The following is a 27692-nucleotide window of genomic DNA, read 5'->3' as shown; positions in this document are numbered from 1 at the left end:
GTCGGGTCAAGACGTCACTTAGGAAGTAATATTTACGCTATCCAAAAGTCCATGTTTTAGAATCTTAAGATACTCACGCAACAATTTTTATAGAGACAGTTTGGCTAAGGGCACATAATTTGAAGTACTCACCAACAACCTCTAAAATTTTTTTTTGCGAAAATAGCACTTTCTTCTGTCAGTTCCTCCCCTATCCTAACACTTAGTTGTTGGTCCATGTATAAGTTTCTTATGAGTCTTCGATCTTTCCATTCCAACCCAATCTTCTTTAGAACTAACAACAACAATTCCCAATTCACACAGTCAAACCCTTTCTAGATCAATAAACACAACATATAGGTCTTTCCCTTTTTCTACAAATCTTTCACCAATCACCTTGAATAATCCAATTGTATATCTTCTGCAATTACCTCTTCTGAACCCGAACTGTTCCTCCTCAACTTTTTCGTTTGTTCCTCCATACAGCCTTTTGTTCAGTATTCGGAGCAGAATTTTAGCTGCATGAGATATGAGACTAATAGTTCTATAATCATCACATCACTTTGGGTTCGATTTCTTAGCCATCGGTATTATAATCATCTTCGAGAAGTCTTTTGGCCACTCTCCTGTTTCATATATTTCATTGCTAAGTCGAAACGATTCTTTCTTGCTCTTGTTTCCCATATTTTTAATGAATTCGATTGGTAAATTATCTACCCATGTTGCTTTTCGTTCGTAATCTTGTATATAGCCTTTTCAAACCCATTCCGAAAGATCCTAAAGCCTTTATTATCTTCTCCTATTTCATTTTCTACTACTTCGTAACTTATTGTTTAACTTTCTGTACATCATTCTGCCGTCTTCTGTATCAACCTGTTTGCACGTCTTTCCCTCATTTTCTGCAACATCTGTTCAGTATCTCATGGTTTCTTAACTGTTTTGTGTTCGCGGTAATCTGCTACTTCTGCAGCCAGATGTATGCAAAGTTCAATATGTTCCCACTGTCCGTTACTAACTGCGCCTATTCTTTCCTAGTTTGTATATTTTTCTTCGAATTTTTCAGCGGGAAGATTTCTTACTTCCTCGCTTTTCAACTTTTCAGTATTGAACACTTTGCTTCCTATTTTTTTCTTCTGTCTACACTTTTCAGTCGAATATCTACTTCGGCCAGCACAAGATTATGATCAGAGAAAATGTCTGCCCGGGAAAGGTCTTCACGTTGTTCACGATATTCCGATACCTGTCCTGAATCATAATATTGCCCATCTGATATCTTCCGCCGTCTACTGTGGATTTCCATGTATATCGTCTTCTTTTGTCCTGTTTGAACCAAGTGTTCCCAATTACTACTTAATTCTGTCTATAGAAATTCAAAAGTTTCTCTCCCCTTTCATTTCTTTTGCCTAAACTATATTTGCCTACAATATTGCCTTCCTTCCTACTATACTACGATATTCCTTTTGGAGCTATGGACCATTAAATTTCATTTTTTATGTTCTCGGCAGCCTACATTCCGAAAGGAAGGATGCGTGCATCCAGTCTATACCTTTTGTCTTATCTTCGTGTCAGGAATAACCTCGGTGTGTGTGTGTGTTAATTACCTCCTTCTATCTGCTGAATGACTACCTGTTTCATTGATACAAGTAGACTTTCTAATTTTACCTTTTGCTCTCTATTTCATGGCAATACTCGAAACTTTTATTTTTAATTTATCAAATGTAAGGTCCTTTCTTATGACTAAGTATATTTAACTTTTTTTTTTTGAGAACTGGTAATTTTGTTTGTCATCGTAAAAGTATACATATTATATTTTTTCGACAAAATTGTTTTGAAATTAAAGTATTATATTGCGGAGTTTTATCCTAAAATAATTAAACGATTTCACACAGAAGTCGCCATCTCAATCAGCGACGCAACTAGGCTATTTTTCGCGCGGGAAAACAACTCGCCTTAGCGCCCCCTTGTCTAAGTAAATCAAATCACTCCTCACTACACCTGGCATCCTACAGTAACTCTCCTATTCAAATTTTTCTGCATGTGGTGAAACTTGATCTCATATTTGCAATACTTAATTTAATTTTTAGTACAAGATAAAGCACCAAATTAATCAGTATTTGATTCCCAAATAATTTGAGATTAGCATATTGACCTATTCTTATAAATCTTAACCTAATAACTACAAATCAAGATGTAATTATATCGGGATGTGTATACATGTAGAATGAATCAACAGCCTGATGCTTTAAAATAGCATATTTAATTATGACAAACACTCAAGTTATTGTGTCAAATATTATACTTGGACATTCTACAAATCTCTTAAATCGATGTAAGATAAGTGAAAACACAAAAATCTGGACTAAAATTTAACTTCTGGGGATCCTTTGGCTTCAAAGATTTTTACAATGTCCTCAAAATATAGCTTTGTAGCTAACATATGATCTATGGATACGACTTATCTTTGTAGCTAACTTATGCTCTAAAGTTGGTGTTTCTTGTCCTGTTAAGTTTCTGAGGTAAATTTTTATGACCTTAAGTTTGCTAAATCTGCTTTCCTTGTCTTATAGTTAAAAATAAATATTTGTCCAGTTCTTCGCCCTCAGTCCGGCATCCAGGGTACAAGCCCTGTTGTCCACACTCTAGTTACGTCACTGACATCAATATATTTTAGTTGTATGATGCCTATTAAATACTTCCTTTGCGAATCACGTAATAATATATCATTCTCGGTTCAATCTATACGAAGTGATCCACAGGTGGTTGCTCGACCATCTACGAAAATTATAAAACTTTGTTTGTAACGAACCTTGTGTATGAGAAGGACAATAACACTATTCACGTTCTCGTATGTACAAGTGTTCCTGAATCGTGGCCATCTTTGTTGTCGATGGACTGCCATTTTTTGCATTTGCAAGCGCTTACGAAAACTACAGTTGCTCAAGACGTACTTATCAGACGAACTCCAAGCAAAAACGAATGTTTAGAGGACATACTGAGGTATACGAAAAAGACATATTCTTGGTTCTAAATAAATGTGTAGGGTTGCAAACCAATGCATGAAATCACCAGGAGAAATACAGAAAATTACTCTACGTAATTTGGGACGGTATGAAGTGTGGGGTTCAGACGTTTTGTGCTGAGTACTGTTGCATGTAAAGAGTCTGTAGAAATATCCACAGCTATGATACTACTGGCACCATAGATTTATGGGAGTCTGGAAGTTGAAGTTTGTAATTTTGATGCTATATTTGGGGCGTAACATCTCAGGAAAGCAAAGTGTTAAAATTGCTGCTTAGGCCACAAAGTAATTCTGTATGTGAATAAACTATTGCAAAAAGAACCTTGACTGATATTAAATGGAGACAAAAGTGAAGACATGGTAAAAATACGAAGAAAGCATGCGCGTGACGATGGTCATAATTCGGAAAAATTTAAATGTTTTGATATGTTTCATGGTAGATATAAAAAAAAACTACGCATGATTCAGCAATTAGGCTCGTTTTTGTTTCAAACGTTCAGTTCAGCTGTTCAAATGCAAATAAAAAAAAATGACAGTCCAATAACAATTAAGATGCCCGAAATTCATGGACACTTGTACATACAACAACGCGAATGATGTTATTGATCTTCTCATACACAAGGTTCATCACACTATAATTTCTATAATTTTAGGAGGTGGTCGAGCAGCCATTTTTACCATCTTTGGACCACTTCAGATGGAGTTACCCTTTCTAGACAGAGTTCGACGCCTATAAGTTCAATTGACTCCGCACTTATCTTATGATATTGGTCAATACTTTGAAATTTTTGATTCAACAGTAATCAAACCCAGCACCACGTGTACCTACTTAGTAATTTGACTAAAGCGTAATATCCTTCTTTCATAACATTCCTAGCTCCAAACTAGTTAAGATATTGCAAACTCAAAGAGTTGAAGAACCCTGTATCAAATGCGTTGTCTTGCAATCTAGTTCTCTGGAGGGGAAATAATATATGGCATAAAATGGCCTATATTACAAGAATTGGTGTTGCATGATGGTTTGCATACCCAGTAAATGCATTGGATTTAAGCCCAGCCCACGTTAGTTGTAGTAATTGCCCTTCAAAATTTTCGTGTGGTGTAAAGAAATGAAAAATAAAATCTCAAAAAGTTGAACTAATGTTTAATGCATTAATTGTGATCAAAAGAATGAATAGGCAAGTTGCCCAACAAAGAATTGCAGAATAACCTTTTACGATCTACGGTAAGTTTTCGTACCGTTATGCAGTGTTGTCTTTAACCGTTTATTTAGATTTTATAAGAGACACTTAAGGTGTTTTTTTATTGGTCAAATCAGACATAGAAAAAAGAACACCTCAAATTCGTTTTGGAACCAGATGGTCAACTTGGTGGCGCCAAATGAGGGCGAGGGACGTGAGATCACATTTTTTCTTGAGGCAATTTTCAAAATGTCTTCCCGCCCATAGTTTTCAAGATATCACATTGTAATTTTGCACACGCATTGTGTATGTCTCTAACTATTTATAATTTTTTGAATGTCTACATTTACACAACCAAAGACCCAAGAGACACAGAGATTTCTAAAAGGCGAATTTTTCGGAAAATTTCCAGGATTTTCCCTAATTTACTCTTGTAGTTTATGATATCGGCATGCAAGTAGTATCCTTTGAAGAGTTGCTTTATTCTTAAGAGAATGAGGTATAAACCATGGTCCAGGGTCCTGTTTTAGGAAACTCTTACAACCGTCGTATTTATATACAGCAGGACGTCGATAATCCGAACGTCATAAATCCGAACGCGGTCTGTAGAAGCTAGTGGCAGTACACTAATTCAATTTCCTTTGTGTGAAGTCACTGTTTTTACAAAACCCCATTCATATGTAATTGTTTGTTATACATATTGTTATTTTTATTTTCCCTTAGACCTATACAAGTTAAATTTTAAATGTGTTACAAGAACTGTGTAATTTAGTGTACGAGCAGGTTCTTTAGAAACATTAAATGTAAGTAGCCTTACATACGGTATGGTAATTACTGTATGAACTGTATAACCACTGTATCGGTAAAAGAGCATGCCGTACAGTATATTTAAGCCTAAGTGGCATTTTATTGGTCATGTTTCGAAAATCCGAACAATTGGAAAATTCAAACTACCTGTGGTCCCAATTAGTTCGGATATTCGACTTCCTACTGTATATATATTAGGGTGTCCCTTATTCGGGGTAATTTCGTGTTACAATACGCACACACACCAAATATATTTTATGTGACCATAAACACGCATTAGTGAAATAGCAGGTCTCTATGGGAACGTTAACCATTGCCGACTTGGGGACAAAGTCATGAAAAAATGACGTTTTCATATTAAAATTTAGAATTTCCAATCGTGATAACGGAGAAGCTAAAAGAGACAGGAAAACGAAACTTTCCACGAAGGAACTAGAGAAAGGTCAACATCTGCTTGTGTACTGACAAACATCATTGCGTGAACAGTGTTGCCAACTCAAGAGAAAGTTTTGTTTTTGTAAATAATATTATATAAATTGGATATAATCATTGGAAGCAACAATGAAAATAAGGACGAAACAGATTAAAAACGCAGGTCAGTGTTACAAACTTCTCGAGAAATAACGTGAAATATTTGTTGGCGCACACAGGGAGTGAGGTGTTAACGATTCGTGTACCTTAAATCAGATATTGACAAGAACTGTTTACGCTTACTCTAAATCTAGAAGGATCCGCTGAACAGTGTTGCCATCAACAGAAGAGAAAAATTGAGTTTGTAAGAGAAACTCGGAAATGATCACTACTGCTGCGTGGTTGAAAACCAATAATGCAAGGAGGAAAAGCATGAGCTTAGTGCTGTGGTTATGTGAGATTGATAACTCACGTATTGCAGATATATTCGGTATCTTGTTAAAGCTGAGAACTAAGGTTTATAAAAGATGGCAACGCTGCACAGCGGCGGCTTTTTTACTCTTAATGTCATCATGGTTATCATCGTCCAAAAAAGCCCACGAGTATATAAACCCATGCAAATTGAACGTTGTTTTTATATTTTAACAAGGTTGTTGGAACTCCAACCCGCTGTGCAGCGTTGCCACCTTTCACGAACCTTACTTGTCAGTTTTTACAAGATATAGTATATCTCGCTCAGTTATCAATCTCACATAACCACGGTTCTACTCCTCATGCTCTAACGCCTTGCGTTATAGGTTTTAAATCATACAGCACTAGTGACCTTTTCGGAGTTATTGTATGTTTTCTAAACTCAAATTTCTGTTATGTTGATGGCACGACTGTTTAGCGGATCCGTCTAGACTTAGAGTTAATGCAAACACATCTTGTCAATATCCGATTTAAGGTGTACAAAACGTTTGTACCTCACTCCCTGTGAGCCAACACATATTACACGTTATTTCTGGAAAAGTTTGCACTTTTGGCGTGAGAGACCCAGGTTCGATTCCCGGCAAGAGCTTATGTGATTCGGATTCCACGTTAATCAGTAGGTCCACGTCTCATATACCCACGCTGCTGAACGGGACAATAAACTCAAAATCAACTCAACTCGAAAAGTTTGCAACACTGATCTGCGTTAACCATTTCTTTTCTCTTTATTTTCACTATTGCATCCTATGAGGATACTCAATTTAGGTCATTCCATTTACAAAAACACAAATTTCTCTTGGATTGGCAACACTGTTCATTGGGTGTTGTTTGTCAATACACGAGCAGATGTCGTCCTTTCTCAAGTTACTTCGTGCAAAGTTTCGTTTCTCTCTCTTTTAGTTCCATCGTTATCACGGTTGGAAACTCTAAATTTTATTATAATGTGGAAACGTCATTTTCATGACTTTCTCAACGTTCTCATAGACAGCTGCTATTTCACTAATGAGTGTTTATGGTCACATAGAACACATTTGAGGTGTGTATTTATCGCTATACGAAATTACCCAAAATAAGGGACATCTTAACATACATACACACACACACACACACATATATATATATATATATATATATATATATATATATATATATATATATAGAGAGAGAGAGAGAGAGAGAGAGAGAGAGAGAGAGAGATAAATTGGCCACATTGCAATTTTACAAAACTTTTCCCGATCTTAGTTTTCAGAATTTCACTTTGAAATTTTACACACGCATTGTGTACGTAATTATGTATTTTCCAGCGATTTTGAGATCCCTACATCAACCCAGGTCTGGGGCGAAGGGACGCAATATTTTAGAAAATTTAATTTCCGAAAAAAAAACTCCCGGTTTTCCCCAATTTTCCAGCTTTTGGTGTATGATAAGGACAAGCGACTGATACCGTTGGAAAAGTTGCTCTATTGTTAAACAACGAGGTATGAATCATGATCCTACGATAAATAGCAATGAAGTAGTACCAGCTTGACTGAAGTCTAAAATTTACCTTAAAAATCCAGGATCGTATAAGGATTTCATACATACACAGGGGTGAAAACACAAGTTGAGCGTGTTGCAAAACGTAGTCTTTAAGAAAATATCATGATTAAGATTAGACATCAAAAGGTACGAATAATAGAGGATATACAATATAGAACTACACAGTGTATATATATTCAATTGTGTATCGAAGAGAGATATCCGGATTTCAGCCCCGTGCTCTCAAAAAATATATTTATATTACGGAGGTAAGTATACAATAGCCCTGCAACAATATGATCTTTGGAAATTTAGACCTCTATTGATGAAATGCTGCCTACGTTACCGCAGATATGAAGAAAATTTTTACAGTAACAAGTTGAGAAAATGCAAGATGCAAAAAATATGTAGTTTACATCTTTATACGAAGAAAGTGCACAAAATATGGTTGTTAGAGTCACTTGATAATAGATTTTTTTTAGAAAGAAAAGCACAAAATCTATTTGCAAAATTTTGCTTTACCGACGTCGAACCTGTTTCTTCCTCAAGTGATGGGGAAATTAAATCATTAGTGTAATGTTCCACGGTTATATCCTTTTGAGCAAAAGTGACATATGAGTAATGGAAATTTTCTTCCTTGGTTTAACGTTACACGATTTTCCACCTAGATTAAGGGAGACAGTGATATTGATAATATGGTGAAATGACGAGAGTGAAAGGGAAGGGGAGAAATCGCAGAAAACCTACTCACATGGTATTCGTCTACAACAAAGTCCACTTCGCGGGAGTTTGCACTGAATTGTGAACTACAAGTGGCAAAGATAAGCGCTGTAGCACTGAGTAACCACGCGCCGAGCAAAGAAAGTGATTGATTTTTAGTATTTAGGATTTAGATTTCTGGGCTTTCGGCACCTATGGTCATGTTAGCTCGTCGCGTATGAGAGATGACGTCTCTTGACGAGCACACTTTCCGGCGAAAGGAAAAAAATGAAGCCTCTTGGTACCTATAGTTAAGTACACCTTGGTATGTCCACGGAAATAGGGACAAAAATTCATGAAAGAAATATAGTTATAATTTTTAGTCAAGTTGTTCTTTTGATAAAAAAAAATATAATTGTATGTAGCTGGCATCATTAATTTTTTTTCAGAGAATTACTATTTTCTTATTTTTCCCGTAGGTTATCTTTCTTCTACTAAGTTTTAATGCTGATTATATTATGCAAAGCTATTTATTATTACATAGGTCTTATTTTTTTCTGTCGGTATCCCAAATAAAATTTCATATAACTGATGAAACATTTTCTTAAAGTAAAGTTGAATGCTCAACTTAATTAAACTGTACTTATTTCAAATTATTATAAATGTATGTTGCTTATACTTAATAATAAGAGACCATTGACAAATGTAACGTGAGTTACCCGACTCTGTGCATATTCCACTAAAATAAGTAGTCATAAAATGTAATTAAAAATTTAATATTTTTGTCATAATTAAATTATGTGTGTCCCTATCTTACATAGCAATTTCGTGCACATAGCTATGCCAGGACAAAAGGAAATGTACTAAAAATCACAGGTTCTGAATGTAGGGAAAAAAATTTGTAACGTGAGTTACTATAGTATTTTCTTTTCTCCTAGGTTCTTCTAGGTATAGTATTTTCTCTATCACATAAAAAGACGATATTTGGTAATTATCTGTATAAATATGACAGCTTTTTTTATTTTAAAAAACGGAGGTTTTAAGTTTATTTTGGTTAGTATCCTTCAAAATATACGTCATTACGTAACGTGAGTAACCATGGACATACCCACCTTTGTCTGGTGTGAATGAGAAAAACCCATTCATTCAGAATAGCTGGCCTGAAAAAGGTTTTTACACTTTTTCGACCAAGTGAACCCTTGGCTCTTACCGAAGGCGAGAGCGTTAGCGAGTACGCTACGCGAGGCCATAAAAGTAATTGATTATAAAAAGTATTGATAGAACAAAAGATCCGAAACCAAGATAAAACCAACTGACAAGATGTTGTCCATCATAAATTCATACAATGTTGTCCTGGAATCGAATCAAGGACTGCTCTCCAATGCCACCCTTTCAAGCAATAAAGTGATTCATTCTAGTTTTCCATTAACAGGGTGTCTACGAAAATTCTAAAATGAAATTTCGTGACTTTTTCGTGACCATTGGTTTACCCAATAATAACATTTCCTAACATTTTCAAGAGCGAATTTGGGTGTGAATTAGGTCAAATTTTCATTCATGCGATAGAAACGTACTTTGCTTCCGATTTGGTAGCGTCTAAAGCCGACCATAAACATTTTGGTGGTGAATTTTGACGTTTTACAGAACAAAATTTTTTAAATCTGTACTTACGTTTGCACAGTTTTAAAAAAAATCGTGACCCAAAAGCTAAATTTCGTGACTTTTTCGTGACTTTCATGACAGTTTACCGATTTCGTGACTTTTTCGTGACATTCGTGACTTTCGTGACCGATAGACATCCTGATTAATTAATTTTAATATTTACTTACGTAACGTAATGTGACTAATTTAATTGCATTAAAGTGTCAAATGGTAACAAATAATTACATTTAAAAAATAATCTATCAAGTGTTATACTTGAAGACAGTTCTATTTCCAAAATCCCTTTTTCTATGAACTCGTACCCAAATTTCATTTTTAGGATTTCACACTTTGCTATACACAAGTAAGAGAAATCTCTATCAGTTTGTATGTCTGTTAACGTGCATCACAGCAACCATGGTAGCAAAGAGTGACAAATGAATCTTTCATATGGATTTAGAGTATCAAGAATCGGTTCCATCTCCTCTCTTGTACCCCTTGTAATACATATGTATGATTAACTAGTAATTGTATTTTCAAAGTGCAAATAAAAATAAAGTTTGTACAGAATAAATTCATTGGAACATTTTATAGTTCATGGTGAAAATCACATAATACGTATATATTACATACTTATAAACTAATGAATGAATTATTGTTTTAGAAATTCCTTTTAAAAAGTAATAGAAAAACAGTACAGAAAACAAGTATTTTTACGATGATTTAATTGATTTGCAATCTAATATTACCATTTCTTATATTGGATGTGTCATCTAGGAGTAAACCTCTGAAGAAAATATCAAGACTCTTTCTACATATTTCCCACTCTTTTTTCTTTCTCGTGTTTGAAGATACTTTTAATTTTAGACTTCTGCAAAAAGATCTTCTAACTATTTACATACTAAATGAAATTTTGGCAAAAGTGCACTTTGACATGAACATTTATAAGAAACGATACCTAACCTAACGTAACCCAATCTATCCTAACTTCACCTATTACGTACACATAACAGTGATTCTATTCCTCCAATGCCACATCCTATGACAAAAATCACTTGTTCTGCTCAAAGTGCTCCATAACCGAAATTCTGTTTACGGGAAGATACGAAAAATGTTAACTAACACTAAAAAATTCTTCGCTGCACACTACCTCATATCAATGTAGCCATTTACTGAAATCAAACTTTATGGATATTTTTATTAAAAAAACTACTGAAGAAAAAAATAAGTTATTTTTATTATAATCTGGTGGGCTTTTCTAGGTTTATTATGGTTTTTAAGCTTGTATCTACTATTCTATCTTGCACTAAGCTTGTATCTTGAAATTAAAGACCAAATTTCAATTCTGTCATCATAGTCATGATGAAAACTGATTCACCCGCAGCGTTTCCTATTTGTGATTGTATTTTATGAAGCAGCATATTAGGTACTCAAAAGACCAAGTTCTGGTTGTCTCAGGTTTATCTGAATATATGGAATCCTCAAGCACTCCGTTAAAATGGTAAAAAAAAAAATAGTTCGTAAAACAGAACATATGAATCATACTTTAATAGGACTGAGTCACCAGAATGTAACCTGAAGACACAAGCTTGGAATAGAATATGAATCTGCGAATGTCCATCGAGTCCGCATAAAACTAACTAACTCTATGGCCTATGGAACCCGGAGGTTGAATGCCACTTTCACAATAGTTCTCCACTGACTTAGCCAACTGAATTCAGCTTCTACTTTGTATGGAGATTGATTTGTATCCGCTTTGAGTTCTGTGAGATCCATCTCAATATTGTCCTTCCATCTGCGCCTAGGTCTTCCTAATGATCGTTTTCCGGTTAGTCTTCCAGTTAAGACTTTGAAAGCGTTCCTACTTTCTTATATCCTGGCTACATGACCTGCGCCTCCTAAACTTGATGACCCCACACCTGAGCCTCCTAGACTTTATGACCCCAACAATGTTCGGTAAACCGTATAAATCCGCACAAAAGTTACTTAATTTTGTCTTCAGTAATTTTTCCACACTTATCCATCTAATTTTCATTTCAGATTCTCGCTACATTCATATGAGGTGGTGTAGTTTCGTCAGGGGAGTTCCGGTTCAGCATTCTGCTTTATTTTTTATTTTATTTATTTATTTATTTATTTATTTATTTATTTATTTTTAGAATACTTTGCCATCGGTGATGTCAGATGGAGGTATCGCCAAGGGTGTTTCAAGATAGAGGATCTGAGCATGCAACAAATGGTGAAGCCATACGTATCCTATGATTGGTGATTTTCTTACCTGTGAAAGGTCATTTCGGGTAATTTCTTCTCACTTCGATTTGTACACCCGTACGTGCACCATGTAACCGTTGTACAATATAAATGTGAAGCAACGACTTAAATAAAAATAAACGACAGACACACTATTTGTCTACACATGAGGATTGCAATATTTTGAGCCAACATTTATGGCGGAAACGAGAGTAGCCAATCAGACGTTCCAATGCTAGGTTGTTTTGTTGGCTTCATTCAATTAATAAGATGAAGGTACTGTGCATATGGGCAGATCGTCTATTTTATAATATCTTTGGATATCGAAGGGTATTGTTCAAGAGAACAACTGAAATACTATATACGCAATTACGCTAGTTGGTATACCGTTTCAAGATGGGCAAAAGTCCCTCCACATGACGTCACGGACATGCAGTGCCCTGCCGTGGGGAACGAGAAGGGTGACGGTCCCGGGCGCCGAAGCAAAGGTCGCAAAATTTGGGAGGAACAAAGGTAAGGAAAGAAGGAAATTAAAAAGAGAGGAAAAATTACTTAAAATATTACTGGTATGTACTTAAATCCTTTCTTTAGAAAGCGGTACTATAATGTTACTCTTGTTAGCCAAATGTATGTACACATATAAAAATAAAAGGAAAAAGTAATAAAAAGTGTTCAAAATTAAGGAAAAGCAGGGTTTATTTTTTACATTTTGTTACGCTTCTTGCCAACCATGGTTGCGCTTCGACTTCACTATATGTGTATGGGGGTGCTGACGTATACCCTTTCGCCGGGTGCTGATTTTTCATGGCATGCCACTGTGGACAGGGAGTCAATCAAAACTCTAAACGCAAACTGGAGCTACTTGTTATTTTATATACCTTGGCGTAGTTCGAAGTATTGTTATTTTTACAGGTTCAGTTAACATTTGTCAAATAAATGGATGTAAATAAAACTTCGCTTAGTGCATAAACGGCAAAAATGATTTTCGGAGTTCAGATATAAAACTACAAGTAAATACACGGAAAAACACGGAGTGGAAAGCATGAAAATACAAATTTCATATTTTCTTCAGAAGTCTATCCCTGGATGACGATACTGGTGTAAGAAAGGATAATATTGAATTTTCTTTCAATCAAAGGAACCAAAGCTATGTAGAATTCTTTCACTTTTACACAGAATATGATTGCGTAAAGGAAAAATAAAAGCATTAACATATTTTTAAAAAATACTTTTTCTTACCCGGTTTTTGTTTACCTCCTATAAGACAAATTCATGGTTTTAGTAAAGATGAACAATTTGAAACAATTCATTTGAATTAAATTAAAGAATTTAATATTTTATGTTTTAAGCAATAACTCGCTACAAAAATCCTAGTTCATACTTGTAACCTTAATAAGAAAATTAAGAAGGGAATCATTTAAAAAGAGAAAAACAATTATACTTATTATTATATATCATTTTTAATGACAAATTATTCCTAAAGTGAGCTCAGAGAATCAAGAGTAACCCCTGCTTCACTTAATAAAGTGAAAAATCTTGAGATGAGTGCGTGTAATTGCATGCACTTAGATGGTAATTGTTGCCGATCATTTGAAAGTGAATATGGGAGAACTATGAAATAAAGTAAATAGACTCGCGTCATTTTGTTTTAAAATGGCATGGCAAACGCATTTCATCTGATTCCAAATGGGTATCGTCGAATATATGCTACGGTTACAGGAGTCCTCTGATTAGCCAAATTAAAAGGACCTCAAAGGTCATTCCATAAGCGTTCCCTTCCATGGCAAAGTCGGAAGAACACGCGCCTAGTAATCATAAGGTTTGTGGTTCGCGCCTACCTCGGGTAGTTTTTTTCCTTTTCTGTTTAGTGTTTTCTTGGATTCACCTTAAACCAAACAAATCATGAATATTCGAAATTTATCATATTTTTGAGTAGTAATTTTTGGTTCATTGGCGTTTCGTCACGTCTCTTCCACTGGTGGGCCACTGGTATAATTTTCTAAACGAAATTGAGGAGACCACGGATCGTCGATGTGGGGCCTCCAATTTTTGGCGAGATGTTGCTAGTTGCCCACCGGTGGTCCACCGTTGCTCATGGCATGGGATAATGATCAAGTTATTAACATCTGAGGAAACTGATCATAAAAAATTTCCACTGAACTTCAACAGAAATGAGCATTCGGATCAAGCTCATGTTACTATTGAAAATTTCATTGTTGTCGCTTAACATGCTTCCTCAGATTTTTCTCTCTAACTTTTATTTCACAAAGAATTATCACTAGGAAGTTTTCTGGGACAGAGTGTATATTTGCCGACAACGTTACTTATTACATCAGTCCATCATCTTTTTTAAACAATTATGGTTTATTACAATTCCTTCGTTGACTACGAACAAGAAAGCTCAAGAACATAAACATTATCCGAGCAAAAAAAAAAAAAACCTCGGTTAAAGATATGACGGTTAAAGAATTTAAACTCTGTTATAACAACATTTATATATATGTCTGTATTTTCATTAATTTCGATCGTGTCTGAAGAAGGATATGCTAGATATCCGAAACAGTTACACATTATAATTTAAAATAAAGTAAAGTTTTAAGCTTTGGTCAGTGTCTCTTTTGTTAAAAAAAAAACCTGTTTGAAAATTTAACGAAAGCTTAATTTTGCGTGCGAGACAACGAGAGAAACGGGTGGATTCTGCTAATATAAGAAATAAGAATTCTTAATCAAATTAGCGATATTTTCAGAACATTTAAGTGACAAAATGAGGTACATATTGCATTTAAGTTGATGGACCTTAGGAAAATTTGAAATAAATAGATAAGCCACTGTTGTTGGAGTCTTTTTATGTCATGGTGTTCCCTCGGGAAATATGTGAAGCATACTTCGGCCTTATTTCCGCCAATCACGTACGGAGGAAACCATCCTTTTTCTTTGACGGAAAAATTGAATGACCTCGTCTGTGTTGTCAGTTTGTCATTCACTCATTTGATCTTGGGGAGTAAAGATCGTACGCTACTTAGAATGACTAACAAGACATTGCACAGCGAAACCCGTGAAACATTTCAATGTGGCAACTCTGTCCGCAATAAACAATTGAAGAACCTCGGCCGCAACAACTTGTCTCTCATCTTGTGAGGGAGGTACAGGAAAATACACGTCGACTGCAGCGCCAGCGGAGGTACGCTTTAAATAGAAGAGCCCTCAGTCGTAAAACTTCAACTTTGGTGAGACAGATGGTAGGTTATATCTTAGATTTTGTAAGTTATGGTAGATAGGTTAGCATTCGTAAATCCGACATTTTCTCTCATTTTATAATTCCACGAATTCGCATTTTTTCTCTTCACCAACAGGGCATAGTCATGAGATATAAATTAAATGCTTAATTCCATTTAGAACTCGTGTGGCATTTGATGTTGATAAGTAACTTTTTCATTCTAATTTGTTTTAATTGGGACAAATTCTATGATAATTTATTTTAAGTAAGTTTGTATGTTCTTTGATCTCTTGACCCTGTCATATTGAACATTATTTAGTAAACGTTTCTTCCATTTGTCTAGTATAAGTTAAGTTTTAACCTATACTTTTTTGTATAAGTTATATATTTTATTACCAGGAGATTTAGGAGGGAAAATTTGAAACAATTTCTCGTAGTTTTTCAGGCCAAACTTAGATATAGGGTTATAATAAATGATTCATCTGGTACAAGACAAGGAGGTATAAAACCTACAAAGGCGGTGTGATGTATTAAAAGATACATACACACACCAAGTTCCAAGAACACGTTACAGATATTCAATGTGTGCGCTATTCCTCATACAACATACGTCCAAACTGTAATCCTTTTTTTTTCATATGTTCAATAGCATACTTCCGTATATGCTCGTAACAGCAAGAGTGATGCGTCCCTTGAACTCTAGCAATGTTTCTGCAGTTCAGGACACAGTTTATCTATCCTACTATTAAATCACTGCAAGAATTGAAGGAACATATTCATTACTTCTTTGACTGACATACATGAGGATAAAATTTTAAACGTACGAAACGAACTAGATCATCATTTGGATGTGTGCTGTGTTACCAAAATGCACAAAATTAACAGTTGCAATACTATATACTTGAAAATTCGCAGGCATATGTATCTTTTTCGCATCAATATACATCTTGTGCTATACTTCTAAATACAAAGTGCCTTATAACTTGGTAAATCATATATAATAACCCTGTTCTCCCGTACGACTTAAAATGTTTTGAAACTCAAAACACAATATCGTAAATAGTGTATGTAGGAGAAAAAAATATAAAAAAGAAAATTGAGAAAATCTACTTACCCCCACCTCCATTTCCATTTGGACGGCCTTTCCCATTTCCATTTCCACCTGGACCGCCATTTCCTCCTCCATTTCCACCACCGTCAGGGCCTTCATCCTCACCAGGTTCTCCATTACCACCATTACTACCATTACCACCATTACCACCGTTCCCACCATTACCTAAGAACAAAACATTTGCAGTGAACTACCCTCATGTCTATTGGCTTAAAATTATCACTTAGACTTATATAACATTTTTACCCTAACTTCAATGTGTAATAAACGTTTTTGCAATAATTCCTCATTACTATATAGGGTAAGCTTGTAAACCTTAATAGTTTCATAGCTGGAACGCCTACCTTAAATATATCTTAATACAAGAATGGTTCCCAAGTAAGCTTAAGAGCAAAAGTATAAACCAGCAATGATAAAATGGAATAAAGTAAAGCTAAAAGACGGCGTAATACTACAAGAATATCCCAGCAGAGAATTACATGGGAAAATTTCAGTTACGATTTACATGTATTTTTCTATACAAATATCTAAAAAAAAATTGACTTTCAGTTGCTGTGTATTGCAAGTACAAAATTAAAAGATAAGTAACTTATTTTGTGTAATATCTAGAAGCTTTCTGATTCGCGTTTGTCTATTGCAAGTGTAAAACTAAAAAAATATATATGTTATGCAATATCTAAAGACTTCTTGACTCGCAGTTGTTAAGTGCAAAATTAAAATGTAACTTAAACTATATCCTACTTAATATAAACGAAACCAAGAAAGCTCTGTCGCTTTTTTTGGAGGTCTGTGTTTAATTGGTTCTCACACCACGAGATGAATGCAAATGGAGATAAGGCAAAGCTCAGTTGTTGGTATGGGTATATCCAACATATTACCTGGTTGTGGTGGTACAGTTACACCGTAAACTTGCGTAAGTAGAGAGTGAACATGGAACCTACATATACTGAACATCGGACCACCTTAAGGGCGTATTTGCTGTACGAGTTCAAACCGGGGTCAAACGCAGCTCCACCAGGGGGACGTTATGTCAGACCTTTGGTGAGGGTGTTGTGACTATGTGGACAGAACAGCAGTGGTTTAACAAGTTGAAGAACGGTGATGAAACACTCGAAGACTCACAACGTGCTGGAAAACTATCACTTGTACAAAATGAAGATCTCCAGGTAGCAATTAAGGTGAACATTCTTAAGATGTGAGGAACTGGGACTACAATTCACTGTGAATGGAGAAACCATTTGGCAGCACCTCCATCAACTTGGGAAGCACTACAAGGTGGGTCGATGGGTCCACATGATTTGACTCCGGCCAGAAGGCAATGCGAGCAGACAACTGTGTTTCTTTGATGTCTCGTCTGAAGAAAGAGTCATTTCCGAACAGGTTTTTCACATGTGATGAGAAGAGGGTCCTGTACGAAGCTCCACGCCACAATAACCTCCTGTGTGCTTACTGGATTGCTCGCGGCATCTTGCATTGAAAACTGCTACCAGCTGGTCAGAACATAAATGCAACTGTGTACTGTCAGCAGTTGAGCCCTGTTCGAGAAAAACTCAAAGCTCTGAGGCCAGCACTTTGTACACTCAAGAATCACAAAGTTGTCCAGTAGTATAGATCGTCATTCTCACCAACTCAGTCCAAAAATATCACCAAAATGGGCCTAAATTCCGCCATTTTGTACACAAATTCACCCAGAGACCGAAAATCTCACCAGAATTGCTGCAAATTCCCCTTATTTTCACGAGAATTAGTGTAGAGACCGAAAATCTCACCAAAATAGATGCAAATTTCCTATGATAAAAATATTCTGTTTTTTATACTATTTAATTAAAATTTTACGAATTTAATTTTATTTTTAATACAATTTATGTTGATTTATACAATTTATACTGATTACTTACCGTTTTTCCAAACCTTTAAGAAACTTGTTTCTTCCTTTCTTATTTCTCCCGCAAGTGGTGAACAATAACTGAAGGAACTTCAGAAGATGTCCATAGAGGTCTTTTTTTGTTAACCTTAAACACAGTTGGTCTTGGTATTCAAAAAACTAATTCTAAGGAAGAAGACACATATAATGAAAGAATGGGAGGTCATAAGATGAGGTAACCACAGTGGAAAGGGCACAGGAGGAGGGAAAATACAGTAGTCTTGATGGAAAATCTATCCAACGTGTGTGGTCGTAGAAACAAAGAAATGGAGACAAATACTTTGTATTTGAGAGAATAACCCACTATTTACCTGTAACATATATTTGACCCTTCTGTCATTAATACAAAAGAAGATCATGACAGAGGTGTCGGACAATACTTTAACTGTTGAAAGTCAAAAAAGAGCATTTTGAACATTTCACATAACTTACTTGTTTGTATTTAGAAACAACATTACAGCAATTGTTAAAAGGACATAGAATGATAGCTAAAAGGTGGAGGAAGAGACTAAGGAGATGTAGAAAAAAATCCTTTGACGGCATGTAAAGAAAAGGAAACACTGCGAAATGTTTCAATGTGGGTGTTCCAGGTGGTGGGGGTGAAGTGTGTTGTTCTTTTGTGAGTAAAGGACCGCTTTTAATTGGCATGTGACTTTTTACGCATTTGTTAAGGACCTTGCCACGTAGAGGCAGAGGAAGACTCCTCATTGTTACCTGAGTTTCAAAGGGATAAAGAATGAATGAAATCTTTACGTAAGGTGACTTTCCGTTTATTTATTTATTTATTTATTTATTTTTTGCTTTTGGAACAAGTCTTCAAACAAGATTTCTTTAAGGTAATTCTGCATAAATTAGTTAATTTTTAAAAACTAGATTAATGAATTAATTATTTATGAATATTAATGAGCTGGAAATGAAAGGGGTTAGAAAGAATGATTTTTTCGTATTTTTCGTATATTTTAGAGGTATATATTGGGATATACATATATATTATAGAGTAGTACATGTTATAAATAAATGTATTAGATATTGGGGGAGGAAACGAACGCAAATCTAAGAAACGTATTTTATGTATTGATATGGTATTTTAAGTAGCTGATAGGGGATTTTAGCATAGAATATCATCTTTTGGATGCGGTATGGGTCTAATGGTGTACGAAAGGCAGATGAATGACAAATTACATGTATATATGAATATAAGAATATATGATTAGTTTGTAAATGGGTGTATGCAGGTATATTGGTTCTGATATCTGGACAGGAATATATGTATCATATTGTAGACATATTATCTTTCGTTTCCATGTAAATGTTTTAAGCATGTGTTGTTGGGTTGCATAGCATTAGGCGTTATGGTAGTATGGATAGTTTGTATCTCATGGTTTGTATTGTATTAATATTGCATTGTATTGTAGGCTTATATATTGTGACTTTTTATGCATGTAGCCTTATTTCACGTAATGTTGGGTTGCATAGCTTTAGGCGCTATAGTAGTATGGATAGCTTGTACCTCTAGGTTTGTATTGTTTTAATATAGGTTTGTATTGTAGGTTACATATTGTGACTTTTAGGCATGTAGCCTTATTTTAACGTAATGTAGGGTTGCATATCTTGTTTTGCTGGTATGTTAGGTGAATGCAAACTCCTGAAGTGTTTGTATTGTATTAATATTGGATTGTATTGTAGGGTTATATATTGTGATTCCCTATGTATATAAAAGTTTTAGATTACCTTGAATACCATGTTAGGATATATACATTGTGATTTTTACCTATGTAGATGCTTGTTAGACATGTCCTAGTGGTATTTCAAGCACAAAGGATATCACTGTAGTATAAACCATTTACTTATAGATATCTTTTAACTAGAGTATTCTAATGAAATATATTGGTACCTTTACTTACTTCTAAGATGCTTCAGCTTGTAGAAGACATTATAACGTCAACATGGTTTCCAACTTAGGATGATTTATTGTAGGAACATAAAATATGATAAATACGTATAAAAAACCTTATATGAAGCATTCGTATTCTGCCTTTATCTTATATAGAATACAGATACTTCTTAATATATCAATATTTGTTTGGATATAGGTATAGGAATAAAACATATTATTGTAAATTGTAACGCTTTATTGTTTTTATATAGTCTACAATATTCTATTTCCAATATTGGCATATTTCCAATATTGACATATATAGATATATTTAAATAAGATATTTACTATACTTAGAATATTCTTTAATAACTTATTCCCATATTTACATTATATATACGTAGAAGTACCAACTGATAGGTCCTGTGAAAAAACTTATGAACATATTTGATGATATTATGACTATGTTACGACATCATGGTACCTTTAGACAGTCTACTATTTACATATTTACTTCTATATACAGAATACCAATCATTTAACACACATAATACTTTGATAACCATATGGCAATGTCCTATAGTCAGTAATACTGTTATGATTTAATCGTCTTTTATTTTGAACTTTTTGATGTGTTTTAGTTTCAGACTTGGATACGATGACAAACCCTGGTTTACGTACAATTCTTCCTGGATTGTGTAACTGTTTTTTGTCAACTTTATCTCGAATTAGTTGATAAAAATGTTCAAAGTTAATTTCTTGTCGTGTACGACGATTTAAATTTATTCCTCTGATTTTAAATACATAATCTACTTTCCCCGTTTGAACTTCTTTCATTCTATAGGTATAATTTTTTGGCCCTAAGCCTATAAATGCATCAATTTCCCAGACATCAGGAACTTCATTAGTTAGTTGACCCAAATAGGAACCCAAAGTAAGTGGAGGCTTTTCATTACGTCGCTGTACAAACATAATACTATCAGTGTCGCAGTGCAATACACGATCAGGATGTACAGCTGTTAATAACTCGTAAAGTTTTAGACGTGCCCAGGAAGTGATGAATGCTGCAAGGACAACATTTGAAAATTTCCATGGTTTGTTTTTTTTCAATGTTTTATATGATACAATGAGATGTTGCTCTCCAGTAGGCAATACAGTTTGTACCTCATATTGTGGTGCCCATAGATAACTTAAAAATTTTTCTGGAGTATCTACAATTACAGATTGAGATAAATCTGTTCGCTGTCCCCATTTTCCGTATAAGGAATTGAGGAATATTTTGGAAATATACCTTAGACCACGATTTGATTGAATGTTATTTTCCGTTAAATGAATGCATTCATGAACATAATAGTCTGCAATATATTTCTCTTGGTCTTGTTTAGTTTTGCACCAGCTAGGAAACCCTGAAGACTCCTGTTTCATTTTTAAGAAGGAATTGACATAATCTTTAAACAGATTATCTTCTGATCCGGATAATTTGAATTCCCAAATTTCGATAATTTGTAGAATTTTGTATCCGAGATCTAAAGCTACATGAAGTTCAGTAGTACAGTATGTACCAGTAAGAACACGCTCGGTATCATTATGTATGCAATTATTATTACTTTGTTCCATACATGTACGGCATAACCCAAACAAAAGGCGTTCATTACATGTATATGGTAAAATTGGAAAATATAAGTCTTTTGGAGGTAAGATACTACATTTGACTAATCCATGAATACTTTGCACTTGTGGAAAGTAAGGCCCCTTATATATTATAGGATTACCTATAGGCAATGGCTTACGTGCCATCACCTAAGAATATAACGAAGTTACATCATAATATGCCACAAAATCTTCACTGGAACATTCGTACAATGCATTGAAACATTCGGTACATCCACCATGAAAACTATCTTTAGGTACCAGATGATCAACAAGATCATGACACTGTGTTTGAATAAACTGCTGTAATTTTTTGTTATTTTTTACCATGTGGTCCCAATCATATCCCCACATTTCAATGACATTAAGATTTAATTTTTTAAGAAATGCTATTTTTGTAGTGTTTTTTTCATACCGATCTTGTAGTGATGTACCTTGCTTAGAGGTGGAATCTAGAGACATGTGTCGTAGTGTAGGATAATGGCTTAAACACCCGTGATAGTAACACCCATGAAATTCGTAAACTGTATTTGTTTTACTTTCAAATCCATCGACCTTATACCTTCCAAATTGTTTTTCCAAGCCATTCCCAGAATGGAGAATTTCATTACCAGTAGTACGTTCTAAGTATCGTAGCCAGTACATGGTCTTTAGACTTTGACGATCACGATGGTCAAACCCATAGGGTGGAATAATTGGAATAATTTCTTTGGGCAAATATAAGGTACGATACGTTAGTATTGCCAAACTAGCAATAGTTGGCGCAGCGACAAAACATTGGATACCATTTGTTTTGTCTTCAATTAAGTTTGAAAATTTAATGACAGCTTCTGCTAAAATTTTAACATCATTTCTACAATATTCCATCATTTCCTTTTGGAGATCATACTCCTTATTACTTGCAGCACGCTGTTCGTGCCAAATGATAAGTTGGACTCGATCTTCAGTGTTCCTTGAATCAGGATTAAAATACTTTAGCTCAGGATTTTTGCCTATATAATTTTGGTTTTCTAATGTATTAAACAAGTACGGGAAATCTCCCTTTCGTAAATTTGCAGAAAGACCTAACGTCTTAGGTAATTTTGATAATTTAACTCCCATATACAAATATGTGTCACGGAAGTAAATCTTTTGTCCTAAACGTATCTCAACAATTTTTTGCCCCGACATTATTACTTCAGGTGTAAAATGATGGTTTATTATCAAAGTTTTAGCACAGAATTGTATACCATAATTACTGCCATTATGGGTAAGTACAATGATTTTTTAAACATTGGACGAGTTATTAATACATGATTAACAAATCATGTATTAATAATCCACAAATCAATGTTGTGGGAATCAAATGAACAGAATCCATTTTTATCTCCGCATACAAAACATGTATCATCAAGTTTCATGTCCTTACACTTGTAACAGGCATGAATACAATTTACGAAATTTACGCGATATTCTTGTTCTCCCTGTTCATTTTTAGGAAGCAACATTGTTTCTACATCAAAGATAATGTACAAAAAATATCTACATGCTGCATTATAGCCATTTGAACAAAACAAAGATGGTTATCACTTACATATGTATAACATGTTTTACAATAACAATCACCACATTCATGTTCAGACTTGCGTGAACGCATGTCAACCATATCACCGCATTGAACACAAGTTTTCTTTATTTCGCATAAACTTTTTCCGCAAACATTTATTGTTTTATGATTGTCAAAACATTCATCCCTAGAAAGCAGTCTATGACAATCAACGCACTTATCATTATTTTAATATTATTATCATTATTACAAACATTGTGATACTTTTCACACATTGGACATTTGAAGTTACACTTATGATTTTCTGTAGGATGATAACCTTCCAAACAATACTGACAATAACTTTTTTGTTTAATAGTGTTGTAATGTTGGTAATTAATTCGTAGTGTCCTTCAGTATACAAAATTAAAATTTTCTTTGATGCATGTATTCCAGGATAAATTGCATTGTAGTTTCGAGTTAAACGATTTTTTCGTAAACAACAATTTGATAATCAGGCGCTAGCTTATTTTGAAAATTTTGACATCATCAATAGTACATCCATCTTGGATTTCAATGTCAACTTTAGCACTGACACACAAATCGGAGCTTAAATCCGACTTTTGACGCAACGAAATTTATATTGGTTTATTAATCGTGGATGCATAACTTTCTATTGTTATACCAACATACATATCATCCTCGGCATCATTTAACACATGGTCCTTTACAAATTCAAATAATACCTGAATATATTTTTCAGGATCATCAATTCCGCTAGTTTGCATACGTTCAATTTTAATTTCCTTTCCTGTAAGTCCAAAATAAGTATAATGTTTGGTTGTACTATTAACAATACGAAAATATTCATTTGTTTTGCCACTCCCATACATGTTAGGTTGTGATACAGAATTAGTATTAGGACTTGGAAATTTTATAAAATTTTCCATGAACACGCTAAAGTCATCTGTAGTTAAACTATTAGTTTTTCCTTCAGACACAAGTTCCATAAACTTTTCACGAGCTAAATTCTTTATATTATCTTGGCGAAAGAAGCCTACATGATATAAATCAATAATATCGTTTGCGGACTTACATTTTTTCAAAACAACATGAGGATCACAACCAAAATGCATAAACACGCTTGCAATAGCTTGGAATAAGCTTCATTGCTTACCCTTGCACCCGTAGCATCACATTGTGTTAACACTTCCCACGTAAATAAACCTTCATTTGAATTTTCACATCCACGTGATTCTTGTGCTGACAAGAAGGTACAGATGACAAGGTGTCCTTCCATTGTATTACTGTTGCACAAAATATGTAGTTGCAATTTGAATTATTGTTTCTTAAACAGTAAATAATTTACACAATGATGTATTATAAATAAATTATTAATGCTATTTACTGTACACACAAAACTTTGATAATTGTTTTCGAAATGAGAAGCTTTCGTAACTAGAATTTTATATGATTCACAATGTGTTAACCAAAGATACACTTTTTAAGAATTCTTTTACACTTACCAGTAACTATAATAATAATAATAATAATAATAATAATAATAATAAAACTTCCCCGAACTTGTTTCAGTTCACAACAGATTTAGTTCTAAGTTTACCGACTGTACACTTGAAAGCTTGTCGGCAATTGCACTAACACTTGCAGTTAACTATAATAATAAAACTTCCCGTATTTTTTTCAGTTTAGTATCGATGCACTAACACTTGCCACTCACTAACTATATTTTTAGTTTACCGAAGATATACGTCTAAGTTTATCGGTTTACTACTTCCCGATAATTGTAATTTAGAAATTGCCGTAATGAAATTGTTTTAGACTAATTGCGCCATTTAGTATAAACTAGAAACGTGTTTACTTTTTACAATGATTGTTTATTATCAACACTGATAATTGGAAATTCCAAGAACTCCACACGAAGATTTCCGAAGATTGCCGAACTTTACCGAAGTTTCCCGAACTTAACTTAAAATAAACAAGTTTGCACAGCAAACGAATCAATAAATAAATAAACAGAGTTTCGTAAAATTATTTATAACATCACAACCATTTTAATATGTTCACATTGAACAAATATTGAGAAAAATAATTTTCTTATGTTTCAACTTGTTTCTTAATTAGTATTCCGAATTATTTTACAGTTTGCAACTATGTTACTTTGAGTTTCTATCGGAATTATTTGTAGATTGACACAAATTTTAATATTTTCGAAACGCAATTTCTCTTCCGAGTTTGCACAGCCAATGTGTCTTTCACTAAAAAACAACAAAACTAGTTTAAACCAGTTTAAACACCTGTAGCAAGACAAACAAAAGAAATTCCTAGCATTACTAAGAAAAATAATTTTCTTGTTTTAACTTGTCAGTTTTAATATTTCTGATTATTTACCAGTTTGCAGTTTTAGTATTTTCGGAATTATTTGTATGATAACAACAGTTTTAATATGGCCACACTTTAGTATTTTCGAAACGTAGTTTCTCTTTATGAACTTCTTTGGAAACGAATTATTTACTAGTTCAGAGCGTAGCTAATCTTACTAGTTTGAAATGTTACAAACTTTAATAGTACATTTACAAATTGTTCGAGTAAATTATGCCCAATTTCGTAATATTACTGGTACTAATTTAAAATATTTTGAAACACCTGCGTACGAGATTAAAAAACTAATTCCTTTTGGGTACGAGATTAAAAAACTAAATGCATTTGGGTGCAAGATTACAAAACTAATTGCTTTTGGGTACGAGATTAAATTTTGAAAGTATAAATCCAGCGCAGCAAGCCGCGCGGCGCACTATAGAATTAGTAGTGTTAAAGTAAAGCTGTTTATCGTTATACTATGTGTTGATATTACAATTAATTTCGTTACTAAATTACAATTATTGCAAAGTATACGTACACCTTTACTAATGTTTAAAGTTACAAGTTACATTTACCAAACGTGTAAAGAAATTGTGAATAAACTCTTATGTTTATTTTCGGTTAAGTTCGGGAAATTTCGGTAAAGTTCGGCAATCTTCGGAAATCTTCGTGTGGAGTTCTTGGAATTTCCAATTATCAGTGTTGATAATAAACAATCATTGAAAAAAGTAAACACGTTTCTAGTTTATACTAAGTGGTGCAATTAGTCTAAAACAATTTCATTACGGCAATTTCTAAATTACAATTATCGGAAAGTAGTAAACCGATAAACTTAGACGTATATCTTCGGTAAACTAAAAATATAGTTAGTGAGTGGCAAGTGTTAGTGCATCGATACTAAACTGAAAAAAAAATTACGGGAAGTTCTATTATTACAGTTAACGGCAAGTGTTAGTGCAATTGCCGACAAACTTTCAAGTGTACTGTCGGTAAACTTAGAACTAAATCTGTTGTGAACTGAAACAAGTTCGGGGAAGTTTTATTATTATTATTATTATTATAGTCACTGGTAAGTGTAAAAGAATTCTTAAAAAGTGTATCTTTGGTCAACACATTGTGAATCATATAAAATTCTAGTTACGAAAGCTTCTCATTTCAAAATACGAAAACAATTATCAAAGTTCTGTGTGTACAGTAAATAGCATTAATAATTTATTTATAATACATCATTGTGTAAAATAATTACTGTTTAAGAAACAATAAATCAAATTGCAATTACATATTTTGTGCAACAGTAATACAATGGAAGGACACTCTGTCATCTGTACCTTCTTGTCAGCACAAGAATCACGTGGATATGAAAATTCAAATGAAGTTTTATTTACGTGGGAAGTGTTAACACAATGTCATGCTACGGGTGCAAGGGTAAGCAATGAAGCTTATTCCAAGCTATTGCAAGCGTTGTTTATGCATTTTGGTTGTGATCCTCATGTTGTTTTGAAAAAAATGTAAGTCCGCAAAAGACATTGTTAATTTATATCATGTAGGCTTCTTTCGCCAAGATAATATAAAGAATTTAGCTCGTGAAAAGTTTACGGAACTTGTGTCTGAAGGAAAAGCTAATAGTTTAACTACAGATGACTTTAGCGTGTTCATGGAAAACTTTATAAACTTTCCAAGTCCTAATACTAATTCTGTATCATACCTAACACGTATGGGAGTGGCAAAACAAATGAATATTTTCGTATTATTAATAGTATAACCAAACATTATACTTATTTTGGACTTACAGGAAAGGAAATTAAAATTGAACGTATGCAAACTAGCGGAATTGATGATCCTGAAAAATATATTCAGGTATTATTTGAATTTGTAAAGAACCATGTGTTAAATGATGCCGAGGATGATATGTATGTTGGTATAACAATAGAAAGTTATGCTTCCACGATTAATAAACCAATATAAATTTCGTGGTGTCAAAAGTCGGATTTAAGCTCCGATTTGTGTGTCAGTGCTAAAGTTGACATTGAAGTC

The 27692-nt window shown here is 34.0% G+C and overlaps 1 protein-coding gene across 16 annotated transcripts in view; it reads right to left on the bottom strand.

The window, feature by feature from the left end:
• The window catches only part of LOC145683702 (uncharacterized), a 414104-nt gene that overhangs the window by 305732 nt on the left and 80680 nt on the right, over positions 1–27692 (bottom strand). For 15 of the 16 annotated variants that reach the window (XM_081755116.1, XM_081755122.1, XM_081755125.1 and 12 more), the window contains 2 exons: positions 16308–16469; positions 13216–13233 (listed from right to left, as the gene is read on the bottom strand). In XM_081755116.1, coding sequence (XP_081611242.1) covers positions 13216–13233; positions 16308–16469 — 180 coding nt within the window. The remainder of the gene's footprint in view (positions 1–13215; positions 13234–16307; positions 16470–27692) is intronic. The other variant, XM_081755132.1, reaches the window with a different exon arrangement.

This window comes from Thermobia domestica, chromosome 4, assembly GCF_964235325.1.
Source record: "Thermobia domestica chromosome 4, izTheDome1.hap1.1, whole genome shotgun sequence".
Taxonomy (NCBI): domain Eukaryota; kingdom Metazoa; phylum Arthropoda; class Insecta; order Zygentoma; family Lepismatidae; genus Thermobia; species Thermobia domestica.
This window is presented reverse-complemented; position numbering and strand designations above follow the sequence as displayed.